General features: G+C 31.3%; 1 protein-coding gene across 3 annotated transcripts in view; it reads right to left on the reverse strand.

Annotated features, from left to right (window-relative positions):
- The window catches only part of LOC106682522 (uncharacterized), a 50,175-nt gene extending 33,700 nt beyond the window's left edge, over positions 1–16,475 (reverse strand). For all 3 annotated transcript variants that reach the window (XM_014423423.2, XM_014423424.2, XM_014423426.2), the window contains exons 1-2: positions 16,177–16,475; positions 7,697–7,852 (exon numbers count right to left, since the gene is read on the reverse strand). In XM_014423423.2, coding sequence (XP_014278909.1) covers positions 7,697–7,852; positions 16,177–16,402 — 382 coding nt within the window. In that variant the 5' untranslated portion in view covers positions 16,403–16,475. The remainder of the gene's footprint in view (positions 1–7,696; positions 7,853–16,176) is intronic.
- Positions 16,476–17,985: the final 1,510 nt, after the last annotated feature.

Raw genomic sequence — 17,985 nt, forward strand, 5'->3', positions numbered from 1 at the left:
TTCCTCTCTTTGTCCTAATTCTCAGTATTTGGCAAAAAAGAACTATGTAATTATAAAAATAAAATAGAAACTACTTTTTATTTATGGAGATGTTATCAATTATTAGAAAGTTGATTTGGGAAGTATATATTCTCCCGATTAACCTATGATCGCTAATGTATATGAGAAAAAAAGTAGAAAAAATAAATTAGTTTTTGTTAGGATCGTCAAAGTCTTAAAATATTTTTTTTATTTTTAATTTTACCGGTTATTTGCATACATTGAAATATAAAACTTTGCTGACAGATTAAATATAACCCTTAAGCTTGATGATAGATTATTACAAGAATCAGAAATTGGCGATGAATGACCAGTGAAAATCGCTCAGGGAAACATTCCATCTTCCCTTAATTATTCATCTATTCAACCATCTTCCTCTAGTCTAACATGCTAATTACGACTACTGCATCCCATTCACCATTTTTAGACTAGCGAAAGGTTTTCTTTTTCATGGCATCGTTATTGTTGACAAGCGGAATGTAGGCCAACAAAATCTATTCAGTAAAGCGATTTTGTCGGACTATAGTGATAGCCTCCTAGAACTGTGAAGAGAAGACACCCTATCCAATCCACCATAGGAAGGCATTCGTTTCTCTTAGCTTTCAGTAATGGTGTCGTTGCCACACCCGTGCCGCAGTTCTGGGAACAATTTGCTGTCAACTGGTTTTAAAGGAAGCTAAAGCAACTAGACCACTTGGAGTAGAGTCACGTAAGTGCTGGCTGCTCTATGTGTCCATGTGCATTAGCGGTAAGAGTGTCCCCTTGTTGTCCGGACAATAGGAAGTGCTCTGTGCTTCTGTAGGAGAGAAAACTTGAAAGATCTTTGCGATATTACTTTTTCGTTTTTAAATTTTATTTGAAAAAAAATAGAACTAAATAGACCTAAAAGTAGTAACAAACCTGATTATTAACATAATATGTCATAGTCCTTAAGACAACAAAAAATGCTCCATAAATTAGATAATGATGGTTACCTTCGTTGGAGCAGCAATTTTAATGATTTTTGACATAACAATATCAAAATGTTTTCTCGTTTTTTGGAAAAGTATTTAAAAAGCTTTATCTCCAAAACTATTGTAATCCTATGTGCTCTAATAAACCTACTCTAAATTTGCTAATAATTGTTTTGATTAGGTAATTAGATTTGGAGATTTACATAATTAAAAAAAAGAGAATATTTTAGGTTCTTGTAGAATAAAATGAATTTCTAGTGGAGTGTCCCTGCAACAATTCAATGCCTACTTTTCAAGTACATTTGCTTTGCCTATTGTATAATTTAGTTTAAAATTAAATAATTTTCTATCAATAAAGAACATAAAATTTTTGATAGGTCGCCATTAAAAAAAAAGAAAAAAAAGGCATGAAAGGCTTTTTTCACGTAGAAAACTATCACTTTCATAGTTCATATTATACCCTTTTTTGATCCTGTTTCCAGGATTACTAATCCATCTTTTCTCAAAACCAAAAAATGTTTTCCTTGAATGGACATTTTTTCAAGTAACTTCTCAATGTCACTTAGAAGCTGGTGATAAGAATCTGTGCCATTTTTCTAACCCAGTGGTTCCCCCGGGGTTCCGCGAAATAGTTTTAGGATTAAGAAATTAAATATTAAATGATCCAATACTTTTATACAAATAATTTGTTAATAATGTTCTACCATTTTCCAACTTCTGTTCCGCCACCAAAAAAAGTTTGTAACCACTGTTCTAAACTCTTGGAGCGTGCTCCCACTTCTCACTTTACTGTTTCCTGTATCGCCTTCCTTGTTCTGCTCTTGAGATCTATCTTAATCTTTTTTAATTAGAGGAACTTGGAGCACTACAATTTTCAGCCGATCTCACATCAACTCATATAACCAATTATCCAAAACAAAGTTTATCAACAAAATACAGTCATAAGGAAATGTTGTAATAGTGGTGATGTATGAAACAAGATATGCCAATTTTTATTATATTCATTTGTTTTGGAAATAATTGAGAACTCTCTATATTTAAGACCTTTTTGCAGGTTATTCGCCAAATCAATTTGATTTTGTACATAGGACTAATCGGGAATCAGTTAAAGTATCAGCCTTAATTTTTTTTCTTTCTGATTGGTTTAATTTTTCGAGTATTGAATTTAGTTCTAAATTTTTGGCTTCTGCTAAAACTAGTCCTTTGGTTTAAGTTTATTTTATTTTTATTCATTTGATGAAGAAGACAATTGATAGGCTGGTAGCAAAAATGTGGCAAGCTACAATTAGAAAGAATTAGTGTTGTGTGCAAAATTATATTTTATTTATCTATGAATTTATTTATATTTCTGGTTTTTGTACATTTCAACATATTTACCGGTGATATTGTAGAATATGTACTACATAAAACATGAAATAAGAATTTTAGAATTTAAAGTTAGATATTGATCAACAGAAAAATCCGCATCATGTTGTTTTTCATAATCTTTCATGAAGCCCTTCTATTTAAAGAAGCCGAAATAATTTAAAAGTGTAAGTAAATGTAATAACGATTTTCAAGTTTTTATTTACACGATTTGTAATTTTTTTTTTTTAATAATAGCGTTTTTAGGAGAATGATGATCTTCTAATATTTATTTTAGTTTTCGCAGTCATATTAAGTCATAAATATTTTCCGCTCACCTTGAAAAAAATTATAATAAAAGTAGATACGGCTTAATTTAATCCTGTTAAGCTGTTGCGTGTTCTGAATGAGAGACCAGAGAAGAGCGGTTTTTCGTCAAGCATCTTTTTTTTCTAAGTTATTTCTACCTGTATTCTACACGACCTTCCTTTTCCCCCATCTTAACTTATCCTTGAAGCAGTAATATTTAATTCATTTTTAGAACTTATTTTTTATTGCATAATTACATCCTGGATGTTAATAAATAGATAATAATGCTTTAAATGCCAAAGAAACGATAATACTATTTTAAGTTGAAGGGCCTAAATGTTAAATATTTTATTGTGAGTTGTTATTAGCTTAGTTATACTGTCATTATCCTGTTACTGATATTGTATTTATGAAACGTGGAGACCAATTTAGTCGTCCTTGAGAGAATCAAAGTTTTTGCGAGAATTTTCCTTCTCAGATGATGACGTTTTTGTCTTTACATATGTATTATTTTTTTACATGAATAATCTAATTATTTGTTTTTACTCCTCAGTAAACTAAAAACATTTGTGCTCTCAATGGTTATATTATATGCATGAATACAATATTAATGAGCCTTTTAATAGTTTTTAAGTAATTATAATTATTTAAGTAATTTAAATAATTATATTTGTTATTTTTAAGTCATTCCGTTCTCATCAAAAATACTTTTTATAAAAGAAAAATATACAATAAAATGAATAAAAATGTTTTATTAATTACTAAGGGGATAAACATTTAATCCTTTTAGATAGTTAGATATGCTTGTGACTGATTAGTTTAAACAGTCCTAAAACTACGTAAAAATGTGTTTCCTTAGTAAAAAAAGAAAAAGATAAAACTTTCCCCAAAGTTTTAAATTATTCGATCAATAATAATAATTATTTATTTAATAGTGTGACTTATTCAAGGTATAAAGTTAGTTCAAAACTTTTTTTTTTTTAAATAAAATCCAAGAATATTTATGAAATTTTAAAATTATTAAATAACGGAATTGCCTTTTTTAGGAACGTCACGATTATTGGTGAACATATATATTCTTAATTTTAGTTATTAACATTTTTTATTTGCACATTGATATATATATTTCGATAATAACTGAAGGATCCAGTGGAAAAACCATGAATTATTTTATTTGTAGGAATCGAGATCTGAGGGGCTATCTATTAGCTAGTATGAAATAAAAACACACCAAAGCGCCCAAGTGAAAACAAAATATATTTTAATGGTTATCAGATTTTGAAATAATTTTCACAGCGGAAGGTCGTGTAGATTCCCGAACGTCCGTTAAAGAACGTTGACAAAAATGTTACTAAAACCTAACATCAATTTTTTTTTGTTTTTAAATATCTTTGATGATAAACAAATGTTAAAAAAAAAACACTATGGTCGTAGATATGTATTAAGATAATAAGTTTAATTTTAAATCTGAAAAAATGGATTCTCATAGTTTTTCCACTGGATCCTTTAAATTTTATGACTTAATTTTAAAGTAGTTTAATATAATTTTTTTACGTACAAAAATAAACTTAAAAACTAAAAGTATATTTGTTTTGTCAAGTAGAAGATAGTTAGTATAAACGAAAAAGAAATAAATAGCGGTAAAGAAAGAAAACTTAATAATAAAAAGATATTTAATGATTCCGACCATTTGGCCCGCATTGTGTGCATGCAGCCCATAATGACTTAGAAATTACTTAGGGATCGTTTGAAATAGCCCCCCTAGCACTTCGCCTTAATTTAGGCCTTTTCCTTGATTTATTACTATTTTGAACAATTAATTTGGATTCCATTTTAAAAACTATGTTTTTTCTTTGTTTCAGGTAAGTACGATTTTCTTCATATTTGGACTTCATTGGTAAGTTATTTTATGCCTGTGGTTCCTTTTCTAATTATAGATTTTAAATATTAAGCTTTGTTATGAAGGCTGTTATTAAAAAAAAAAAAATATGTGAAAATTTCTTGATATGATATACTTGAAATATAAAAAAAAAAGTCTTAAGTCACTAAAAAAAAAAAAAAAAAACAGGAAAAAAACTGTAAATAGTTAATGAGTCAGCATTGTTCCAATTCCGGAAACGCCGAACAGAAAAATACATTACATGAATGCAAACCAAAGACAGTACATCTCACATTAACATCCCTTAAAGCTCCATCAACTAAAGGCAATACGTCACTCCAAGAGATCTCAACATATCCTGGTTATATAGTGTGTGAGTATGTATTGAGATGTCATGGAATACGGTGTTGTTTGTACTATATAGAGATTTTTTTCGATTATAATGTGAGATGTACGGTCTTTGGTTTCCCTTTGGTTTTTTTAAAAATCTTTTAACTGTATTTTAACCATACTTTTTTCATGTTTATTTTTTTTAAATTATAATTTTGCGTTTTCATTTAAGCTCTTACTCACGTTCAATATACCACCAGTAAAAGTGGGCTGTTGTCCTGTCCTGGGCTGTTGGCAGTAGCAGAATCACCGCCGACAATGGGGGCTCTGACCTCGGGTTTCCCCAACCTTTTGATTCAGTAGCAGTTAGTGGGAACATTTTTTGTCGAGCCGTCCTAAGACTCTGGAGTGTAAAATTGATTAGCGATGTCTCGGTGGCAGAACCTGTTCATCAAGGGTATTGCGAATCGTTGACGATGGAAGCTTTTGGGGGAGGTTAAGGGTTGTGTATGAGAGAATGCGAAACTAACAGATCCACAGTGGGGTTGGGAAGTAAGATTTTTTTCCTATAGCACTCTTATAAAAAAAAAAAAAAATAATAATAAAACTAGAATAATGGCCGCGTCCATTTCTTCAAATTCTTAATATATAGATTTACTAATGCGACCCTCCAATATAGGTACTTGGTGTTTACGCTGCCTTGCAACATCATTTCAGAGATACTGTTATCCCTGTAATTTATCAATTTAGATTCCACAAAGTAGTTACTGTAAGGACAAAGTTAGTACTTGAGTGTAAACTTTATCATTTACTACGTACCATTATATTATTTATTACTATTTCGGATGTATGATTCATTGATACCGAAATTTTAAATGTCAAAACTAGAGTTTTCAGTTATTCCGAAGTTTAAAGGACGTTTTTGGTAAGCTATAAGAGCTTTCTTCGGCCTAAACAACCATACCATACTATTTAAAAGTATATGAAATAATGGCCTGTAATTGATTAATAATTTATTTTAAAAATGATGTTTGATGAGAATAGAATGACTTATTGCATTATACCATCTTTGGTTTTGAACGGTCTGCACAGCATGCCTATTTACGCCTGTATAAAACATGATTTTGATCATTTTTATTTATTCGATCATCCCATGCGCTCCATTAATTTCTATGTATTTTACTAGAAATCTGAGTCCGTATTAAGGAAAACATAGAATTATAAAAAACAAACAAACAATAGTATAAAATATGCTGCAAATACTATAGTAGTTTATTTTAAATCGAACTAGCTAATATAGGCTAAATGAACACCACGATTGTAAATTGGTTGTGTTTTCCTGAAAACATCGATTGCCAGAAAAACAGATGTACTACTCCTTTTAAGATTTTTTTTTTAAGTTTCTGATTGTTAACTGTTGGAAGTTCATTAATTTGTGAACATTGCCTCTTTTAATTAACCCTCTCCTTCCCTACTTAGGGACTTAATCTATTTTTTCCGCAAATAACTTAATGTTTTAAGAAAAAAGGGGACGTAGTTGTTTTTCCCCCATAGTTTTCAAAAAACACAATTTTATTTATATGTGCTCGCCGAAGGAAGGTTTAGACTCATTCTAAATAACCCCACCCATTCATTTCTAGAAGAGAGGTCCCTTCCCACTCATATCAATGCAGACGGCAAGAAGCGCCACAGTGCTCCCCTGCACACAGTGGATTCCAGAACCTACTTTAAAATTCCCTTCAGCCTAAGAAAGGACATTTATGTTTACATTTTATATAATTATGTGTTTACTTTGTGCTATATATTATGTATAATACGATGTTTAAAATAATAAAATTAATCGACGGGTGGGGGAAAAAAAGCAATATACCCCGATGTTTAGTTTCATGTTTATATATATATATTTACGGTATATATGTATTGTACTTGTTTGCAAATAAAAAGAGGAAGGTAATAAAAAAAAAAGTAATATACCATTCTTTAAGGCAAAACGTAATTAATGGTTATTTTTTGAACCACCGTATTGAAATTAATTGCGAACAAATTTCGTTCATTAATTAAGTAATGATTAACCTTCTTTGATTATTATGAATTTCGTTATTTGAAGTTTATTGTGCTACCTAAATGAAGTGGACTTAGTAACATATTTATTTGAAAAATATGTTTGAAAAATAAAATTAAAAATAAAATTTATGTTCAAGTTTCTCTATAATCATTTATAAATCAATTAACGACACCAGTGTGTCATTTGCCGCTTGGGTTAATTAGTCTTGTGTTTTGATAATTGTGTACTAGGAAATCTCCCAAAATTATTTATAACAGTTACAGAATTCTAGTTTTGTGTTTGTAATTATGAATAACATTATATATATATATATTACTTAATTGTTGTTAATCAGGTGTGTTATCAATGGAATTCTTGGCAGCCAATTCGCTTTATATTTATTCTTGAATAGTTTAAATTTTGCTATGGTAGATCTATTAATATGCTGGTGTGATTTGTCATCAAAATATGATTTTTTTTAATTCTGAAAAATGTATAAAATTAGTTTACTTCAATCTTAGTTTAGTTGTGAATATCTATTTCTAAAAAAAAAATTGAACTAAGCCTTGAAGAATCTTGGCTCTGGCAGATGTGTCTGTATACCATTAACTGAGTAATGGAGGTGACATTCAAATTCTTAATTATTAGTTAGAAGCGATTTGGAATAAAAAGTTTTATCTTAAATTATCTTCTATCTTAAATGTGACCCAGATGAGTGGCTATCTGTAGTGGACAATGTGATTTCATTAAATGTATTTAAATTAGTTTCACCCTATACTAAAATTTATTTCTACTTACGTTTCGATGAGGGTTTGGCCATCATCTTCCGGAGTTGCGATCTAATCTTAAGAACGTGGGTTTCCCAAGCCTCTTGTAGGCTAAGGACGAGCTCCGTGTACGCTTCATCAACCTTCTGTTCCCAGGAACAGGTATCGGCCAGTGAAAGTTTGCCTCCTGTTGAATGAAAACAAAAAATTTTTTAGAGGTTCTTTTTTTGTGGTCACAGCTAAAAAAATGAGTGTTTAATGTTCTCAATTTCTTGGATTGTTCTTTAAATGTCAGAGTTTAATTATTTGAGTGATATATTATGAGAATATAGTAACTGTGGATACCAGTTTGGTGACCAGTTGAACAGTTTAGGGGGGGGGGACCGTCTACCGTTTCAGACGAATCTCGAGAGATCACCTTGCCAGACGCTCTTCCGCAGGTGGCAGCGACCTGTTAGTCGAAAGGAGCCAATAGGAGTTTCTCAAAACCAACGATTTCGTTTTATGTTAATTGACCATTGGTATCAGTCAAAATTTTATTTTGCTTTGACAAAATCGGACGGTAATAAACATTGGATGTTTCAGTGTCCAAGTGCTCCTAAAATGGTTGTAGATACTTCTAGCATTTAATAATAAATAAAAAATCTGAATTTGTATTAAAAATATAAAGTCAATTCTTCGAAATTTGAGCTCTTAGTGCTATTTGCTTGGGGTTTAATAAGAACTCAATCGAATTTCGGCACAACTATATATCCAATTTTTAAATGATCCTTAATGTTTCATATTTGTTTTCTTTCCATCTACATGGCCACTTCTGCCATACGGGTGTGGTGATCATGCAGGTGACATCCTGTTCTAGTTAGAATGTGAAGTTCGAGATTTATTCCATCCATCCACCTCTAAATAAACTTAAACTCGGATAGACCGTATAGGACGGCTGCAATGTATGGGTCCAAAAAAAATTGTGTTGAATCTTATATGAAATCTATCCCGATTATGAAGATTCTCCTTGAGAACGTTTAAAAACAATGATCGTCCAAGAATCTCAAATAGTAGAATCAGTTACTAGTAAAATAATTAACATTTTATGAGCACAAAATGATATGAATTGCGAGATTTTAGTTTTTTCTGCAATGAATGCCTAGATTTACAACTATTAGTTTTTTATGTATAAATAATATAAATATACATTGTTAATTTTCCCAACCTTTATTTATTTTTTTTTATTATTTTTTTGTGGTGCATTTAATCCTAGAATTACCTATCGGATTTTCTTATTAATTTATATTTTTTTATTACGGGTTCTGATAAAATGAAAAATTTCTCCATCAAATCATATCAGCTACTTTGATCCGACACGTCCAGAAAGCATGATACACAAAAATTATTTTTAAAAAAAATTTAGTTTATACTATTTACTATAGTTAACTTACTAAAGTTGTGGAAAATGGACCAAATCTTAAGAACAAAATTGTCATCGTCCTGATAGGGCCAGGAAATTCAACTTATGATGACAGATTAACTTAACAAAAATTGGATACTGAAATGATTTTGCTCATCATGTTTGATGGATTTTCTGTATCGTTTGCGCGCAAATGGTCTAAAATTCTAAGGAATTGGTTGTTTTTTTCCTCCAGTTTTTGGCTGTAGGGCCTGTTAAATTCAAGAAATGCTTGATTAGCTAGATACTTAGATTTCTCTGTCGATTATTACCGTTGTTTTCTTAAATACTTACAAAACAAGAATTTATCGTTTTGTTGTATTACTTTTTTTTAGAATTACATTAATGTTTTTTAAAACTCTATTATTTAACATTTCAACAGATAAAATTTGTATCAAATCTTCATGGTCAATTTATTAGTAAATATTGTAAAAAATGAATTTTTTTTTAATTTCGAATATTGTTTACTGTTCTGCATATCTTTTGAGCGAAGATTTATGGTAGGTATCATAAAAATACTAAATTAATTAAATAATACTATTTGGTATTATCAATACCAATATATGATATTGATTTTTAGAAAATTGATTAAATAATCAATTTTTTTTATAAAACTATAATTTAAGTTAGTAAAAAATTGTAATTTTCTATCCTCTCACCCGAGCAATATTTCACTTTGCTAGAAATTGAATTAAACTTCCCCTGTAGTGTTTTACATTCTATTTTTATTTCTGTTTGTTTTGTATGATAGAACTCTTCCTGTGCTAACAACCTTCACAGCAAGGAGGCTGTTATATTTGTTTTATCTTTACGTTCGACATATGTTTGATGTTTTCAGCGTCCACTCCAAGAGATATTGCTTACACAATCGATTTGTTTGCGTCTTTTATAATTGTCTACAGCCTTGGTTCTATGCCTATCATTATGTTATGCAAAAACATGTTTGTTCGTTTCAGAAATGAAATTTCACTAACAGATAAACCTCGTTTACATTAGCTAATTTTAATTTATTTTTGTTTTAAAATAACATTTCACTATTTTGTCACATTTATTTATTTTCTTATTCCTCACACCGTTTACAAATGAAAATATGTTTAGATAAAAAAGTTAATAAATATCATTTATTAAATAAAAATGTAAATCAGTAACTTAAGTTTATTGTATGATAAACATATACTGGGTTTTTAAATGAGGGAATTATTAGGGAGTTTGATATTTCAGTACTATGAATTAGCGTTTCTTGACCAACGGAAAAATTGAAGTGTGGTTGGGGAGATTCAGTATTAATATATGTTTGTTCTAATATACTAAACACACAATTGATGTGATAGCGTTGTATACCGCGAGATGCTAATACTCAATGAAGGTATAACCTTTTTATGAATAAAATATTAACACTATTGTTTTGATATTTAAACTATTGTAATACATGATTGAAAAGGAAATTATCACATTTGTAACAATTTGTGTTGGCCAAAAGAATTATATGACTTCTGATTTGTTGTTATAATGAGATCCCTGCTCGGCCCCCTTGCGGATGTTACAACCGGTCTGGTCGCTTCGGAAATCCGGCTTCGGGCCCTCTCGACTTGGCGAATTAATTGGGCAAAGGCTTAACATTTAATTTAGTATAACTTGAAATTTGTTAGAATATAATACTGTCCGGAATTTGGGTTTGAACTACGTAGAGACAGGCAATAATCCGTTGCCGAAGCGATTCACTGAATCACCGCCTAGGGAGTGAGTGAACAGTGAAAGGGGAACTATGACAGGAACTAAATATCTCAAGTTCATTCTAATCGCACTTGTACAAATCTTGAGTGATTGAGTTCGCGATCATGGTGAGTTATGATAAATATCCTAACGTAGGAGTGTCTTGTTAATTGATTGTTATCACGAGAGAGGAACGGCGAGCTGTGTGTAGCTGTATACTCTTTAAGTATAAGCTGACTTATGATAACACAAACACACCATGATAAAACTGAAATATTTTGTAAATTTTTTTTTGTGAAAAATACGATTTTTCTGTGTATTTTTATGAAAAATATTTAAATTGATTGTGGAATGCCATATACTTCTGACCTAAGAATGTTTGCTGTACCTCGTTCGCTGGTGGATATAAAGGTTGTCCATCTGTTCCTTACAAATAGGGTAGATGGACCAGATAATTCGGGATTGATAGATCAGATAAAATATAGTTAAGCGATTTACCACTCGTTATGTTTTTTAAATTATTGAAAACAAAATGATAATGTGAAAAAATATTAAAGAAAGCAAGAATTAAAATAATTTTTGGTGACGGATGTAATAGTTTTAGATTAGTGAAGACGAATGCCATTGGTGTGAAGGAAGGGACGAGGAGGTGGTATAGCGACATGAAAAAAAATGGTTTTAAAAATTTATATCTTTTTTTAAGATGGTCCTATACTCGATTTAAAAGAAAGTATTGAAAAGATAAAATTAAATTTAAGAATTTCTGGAATAGGGTTCACCACAATCAGTGCGTAGCTACACCAGCTTATTGGCGTGAGTAGAGGGACGAAATGAAACATTTCTATACAATTATGCCCTGATTCCACAACTTAAAGTCCGGTGATTATTCCCAGGAATTTCTCCATTTACTGTTCGTTTTTGTAAAACTGACATCTTTATAAGTATTTAAGTTTAATCCAAATAATGTTTCAGCACAATTCTCACTATTCGAAGTACGTTAAAAAAAAAAAAACCGTTGTCAAAGTTTGTAGGTTCTCACATTTTCCGATCTTCTTATATCCTTCCCCAAGCCCAGGTCTCCGACCCTGTTTAGTGATCGTGAAACCGATCAACATACCTTGCCTTAGCCTAGAGTTGAGTTGTACGCTTAAAATTTCACTAATATTGCCAAATTCCTTCCAAGAAAAACAACTAAAAATAATAACTCGTAAATCTTGGTTTAGCCTGCCGGATATTCGTGTGTCAGTATTAGAATCTTGATTTCTTCTTTCTTGTTTTCCCTTATTTGTTTCTATTATTTCTGATATGGGCTAGAGTTATCAAATTAAAGGGGAAAACGGTAATTCTGCGGGAATGAGATATTACTTTTCACCTGAGTTATTCGTATTTGGAATCTCAATTAAGTATTTATATAAATCATAGGTTGGAAGTATTTTGATTCGAAATTTAAGAGATTAGTATTAAAGATAAGTGGGTGGTATACCACAATTTATTTACTTTTAAATGGTTTAAAAATAAACCAAAAATTGATATTTCAGATCGAGTAGTACTCAAGTCTGCGTTATGTCGATGTGAAAGCATGCTAATATTTGTTTTCGTTTTACAAGCGGGTTTTAGTCCTGTTTGCTAACCCTAGACGGTTAACTACTCATTTTGGAAGGAGTATGAGTTTAGGTATTCTAAGCTACCTGCACTCATACTCTTTTCAGAAACTTGGCTGAGATCCTTTCTAAACTTTTCCTTTTCCTTTAATGTCGTACATAAAAAAAAGTATAATAATTAATCAAAACTGGGCATAAGTCCTGGCCATGATTTGATCCCAGTCATAGCAATCAAAATGTTACCCTGAAAAGCTATCGTTTTCATCACGTCAATTTTTAACAGTTGCCTTCCTTTAAAATTCGCCTGGTTATTTATATGAGTGATATGTGGAAAAAACCCGAACTCAGAAATACTTCAGAAGAACAGAAATTCCAAACTAAAGAAACAACTGTTCTTATATTTAAAACAATTCTCAGGCCACTGGTGATGTACGACTGTGAAGTCTGGGGAGCGCCATCCTTTACGAAAAGGAAAAAATTACAATCTTTTCAAAACAAAGTCCTAAGAATCGCAGTTAATGCTCCTTGGTTCATAAGAAATAGCCAATTGCATTGGGAATTACGTATGGAGTCCATAGAGGTTTACATCAAAAAACGGTTCATGAAGTTCCACTCCCAGTTGCCGACAGTTAAAGGAGCTGTGACCTACAACCTGGTAAACTCAACCTCAACCCGAAGACTGAAGCCCAGACTGCTGCAGGACATTCGGTTATAAATCCTATATTTGTTTATTATATTATTCTCACTACCTCAATTTTACTTATTACTATTATTTATTTATTTTTTTCTTCTCATCTTTTTTTTTTTTTTTCAAATTAACTTTGTTTCTTTTTACCATTAGAGGACAATTGTTTATTTTGTTAAGTTTACAAATATCATTAGTTTTTTATTAAGTTTACTTTTCTCTTGTATTAATTAATAAGCATTATTCTTATCTATTAATTTTATCTTTTTTTTTTCTTATAATTATAGCATTGTATATAGTTAGGAGTGTCTTTTGTTATATATAAAAAAAAAATGGATCGTCCTGCAGATGAAGCAAGAGTCCCCTAACTTCGATAAAGGAACATTATGTATTTAGTTATGAATTTAGGGAAGTTGTAGAAAGGAATTTTTACAATAAAACATTCATGGAATAAAAAGAAAACCTTCCTATTGAAAAAAAAATTTTATACCTAAAATGATTTATTTTAAACTGAATTTTTTTTTAGTAAAAGTATTTTTTCAGACTTTATTTGTTCTTCAAATTAAATTTACTGTGATTATTTTTATAAATATTAGCTTAATTACATCAAAATAGTTTTATTAATACCCAACTTCATTTTAAATGTTAACAACATTAAACAGACCCGAATTAACTAAAAATACTGTAGGTGATTATTCTGTGATTAAAGCCCACACACCACTCCGGGGCTCACCACAACGCTCTCAACCAACACGATCTCCATTCCATTATTCGGTGTGTACCTCTGCCGTGCAATCGAGGCCTGGCCATTAGCTGATAGCTCTATTGATTGCATTCATAATTAGAAAGATAATACAGTCGGCTCTCTCTAGCGGTAGCAATCTCAATCACCCGTGAAGCCCTTTCCGATGCAGGGTATGGCATAGCTTCTGTCATCATTAACTTTCATTAGTTAATCAATTTAGTCCTAACTTCAGAGGCCGAGTTTAAACGAAGTTTATATACCAACCGTATTGATACCACTTAAAATAGATTATATTTTATTGTCAACTGATCGCATTTACCATGCTAACGACTTTGCCAGTTTGGCTCTATTTGGAATATCGATTTTGACAAGGGGTAATTACGATTAAAGATACATAAACTAAGCAGATTAGTTTTTGTTATTTTTATTTTTTATTTCTAATTATATCGATCGATATTATTTAATCTTTAATAGAAATTAAGCACGACAACTTGAAGGTTTAAAGGTAGTTTTTATTCTTATACTAGATACAATCTAGCTAATGCTGAAACGTCTTTATTAATGATTTTCTTGATAAATACAAATATATTGATTGTGATGTTTCGCAACTGTATAGTTCCCATTGTCATGCTCTAAAGTAGGAAAACAATAGTTAAAAAAAAATCCCCAACTAATTATTAAACACTTATAACCATAGAATTGAACCTAGTTGTAATTATTTAAGAAGAGTAAAAAAAAAAAAAATTTGTTTTGTTTTACTGTAGGACATGACAATGCGAACAATAATGTTTTGCTTACAGTTACGAATCGAGGTAGAAACGCGTCCGTATTTACGACGCATGATTATATGGGCGCCAAGAAAGCCTTAAGAGGGGACCACACGATTGCGTTTGTTCTCAGCTCTTCCATACTCACTTTATCATGTAAAATTGAAATAATAGTACCTTTCCAAACCGTTTAAAATTGAACTACTTCATGCAATTTTTTTCTTCAGTATGTGGTGGATCATATCAGGAGTATATACGGGACATCCTGAATAGATGTTCATCTTGTGTTGATGTACGGCCACATTTAAATTCATTTATTGAATTGTAAATAGTTTTGAACACAGGTGCTGTTTGCTATGAACTGCATGTAACTCATCTTTGATTTCTTTTGGTGTTCAGGCTTCTAAATATAAGTGTTTGATCACTGCTGGAAACTCACTTTCTCTATATAAGCAAAAGCTGTTCTTTTCAAGCTACGGTAATAACGAAATCGATGAATATGGTTGAAATTTTGCCAGATATCTGGTGAATAACAAACACAATTTCTTGGACTTTTATAGTAATTATTTACCATACTTATATTGTTTATTATAATTAGAATAATGCAACCTTCGCACTTCCATTTATTACTATATTTTTCTTAACAATTTATTGTAAGTTATGGTTATTTTGAAATGATTTTTTTATTTATGCTATTTTGGGGCTTTTTTTAATTTAGTATCCTTTTTAAAGTAATTCATTCACCAATTCGTCCCTCAAACAGCTGAATCCACTCTTTCTTGACACTTAAACATTATAATTATTGTACTTGATTATTTTTGTTTTTGATCATACTAATTTTCTGCTGTGGTATTATGAAATAATTAAATCTGTCACTATCGTTGCAGTAGTATCTATATTTTTATCGTTTATATATTAAACATTTACCTAATTTATTGCCTCATCAGAGTGACAAAGACGAGGGCTTTTAATTTTCCCCTAGGGCGGCAGAAGGCTCCCCCTCACTGAAGATGGATGCGCCTGTAAAAGGGTTCTGCCTTGCCAATATTCCCGCCGGTCAACTTATTGGGAAAGTTTGCCAGCATATAATTCAAACTCTTCTCGCGAATCCAATAAAGTTCAAACTTCGTTAGTGCCTTTCAGGCTACAAACGTATAGGATGTGCTTTCAGTAACCATTTTGTGAGGGAATAAGAAGTTAGGGTAAATGGAAGATAATTAGAAATCGAATAACGTCAATTACTGACTTTATTAATTATTTTACAGGCTTTACAAACTTTACTAAATTGAGACTCTGGTCTGGTAGTGAATTGTTGCTTGAAAATTACAGAACAGATTGTTTTTCTTTTCAAAGTTTTGTTTATTGAATGAAAGTTTATATTTAGTTATTTGTTTTATTTGCTTCAGGGATTATCCTATACAAACAGGTTTTCAATTGGCTTAACAAAAATTATTAACAGCACGAATAACAACGCCGCGGAATACGCCGATTGATTCGATATTCGTTAGATTCGCAATGTATCACTACTAAGTTGACGGATAAGAATGTCGTGTGCTTACCTTCTTTTTCTCTTAATGACGAAACCATCTTCATGAGATATTTTCTCCCCTCAAATTTTTTACTAGGACTTTCTTTAACGGGAACTATTTTTTTGTTTGGTTCGGCGAAGGTTACCTCTTCCATTGTGGAGGACTGTTCCGTCATATCATATTCAGTTGACGCCCGGCTCTCTTCTGATTTAGCCCCGTCTGATAGCATGCCACCTTCACTTGTTTGGGTTATCATTGAAAAATATTTATTATTTACTAATTCTGTAGGTTTATATTTTGGCTACTCACTTAAATTTTTGTAATATTTACCATATGTTTCATTTGATATGACCATTTGGTGGGATAGTGTTGAATTTGTTGATTGGACCACACAAAGGGGTCCAAATTCGCAAATCATGAGTTAATAATATGGTAACATAAGTTAAACTCTCGGTTTTGCCGAAAAGATCCTACCCTGCACTCGCATGCTTACTACCATCTATGACCTGGCTATAAAAAATCAAGGTCATCAATCAATCAAAAATCATCTTAGCATTGAATTGAAAAGCTTTATGGTGTTCATTGAAGTTATCAGTACACGTATAGTTTTATTTAATTTTTTTATGATTTAACTTAAAGTAAAATAGAATTTAAATTTATATCTGGTTAGTCTTATGGACCTTGGTCCCTTTCTCCTCAATGTGGTCCATTAAAAAGAAATAATAACTTTCCTTACAAAGTTTCTTTTCTATTACATAAAATCTTTCCTATAAGTTTTCAATACCTCCTTTTTTATCATGTCCTAGTCTTACAAACAATTCTTAAAAGCATTTTTTCTTGCAATCTCAAATGCATTTGATCACGATTTTTACACATAAATTTTAAGTTTAAGAAGATCTTTTATTTTGGTAATGCATAATAGGTTCTTAGCAGCTTCCTTATAGTTGGATGTTTCAAAGAAAGCTTCTCTAACATTTTGACTAAATAATCGTCCGAAACGTGTTATTAGAAATGTTATCTTTTTCTCTTTGGTTAAAATGGTTACAGCATAATTTTTATGATTATCATAATTATCCGTGCCCGTGATCGGGGTTCCTACTAATTGTAATTTAGTTTAAATCTTATATTACTAAAAGATCTGTATTTATTGAATAATGAACACAAAGGTCCCAAAAGAAAAAAGTAACAATTTTCTAATTCAAAATAGTTCTTGGAAATTATCTATAGTTAAAATGATCCCCAAACCCCAAAAGCCTCTAGAATACCCATCATCCTATCTCTCTATTACCGATCATGGGCAAAATCCTTGAAAAACTCATTTTGAAACGCCTATACCCCATCCTGGATTCCAATCATATAATCCTTGATCATCAGTTTGGATTTCGAACATCCCACTCTACTATCCAGCAATGTCATCGTGTAGTGGGCGTTGTCTCGTCTTCTTTAGAGCGCGGAATGTACTGCGCGGGGGTCTTTTTCGATGTAGAACAGGCTTTTGATCGAGTCTGGCACGCGGGACTGCTTTACAAACTCCGTAAATTCCTACCTCCTACATACTTTCTCATCATTCGTTCCTTTCTCATTGATAGATTTTTCCAAGTAAACCACAATGGTTCCTATTCATCCCTCTATTCTCAGTCCGCTGGTGTTCCTCAAGGTAGTATTCTCGGTCCCATCCTCTACACCGTCTATACAGCTGACATTCCATCCAATCCTAACACTATCCTCACCACGTATGCCGATTACATGTGTGCTTGCTGTTAATAATAACCCATTAATTGTATCACAAAATCTCCAATCCCATATCACAGCCCTCGAAGATTGGTGTCGTAATTGGAG

Source organism: Halyomorpha halys, unplaced genomic scaffold (assembly GCF_000696795.3).
Source record: "Halyomorpha halys isolate HHAL.00 unplaced genomic scaffold, Hhal_1.1 Scaffold421.1, whole genome shotgun sequence".
In the NCBI taxonomy this organism is placed as follows: Eukaryota; Metazoa; Arthropoda; class Insecta; order Hemiptera; family Pentatomidae; genus Halyomorpha; species Halyomorpha halys.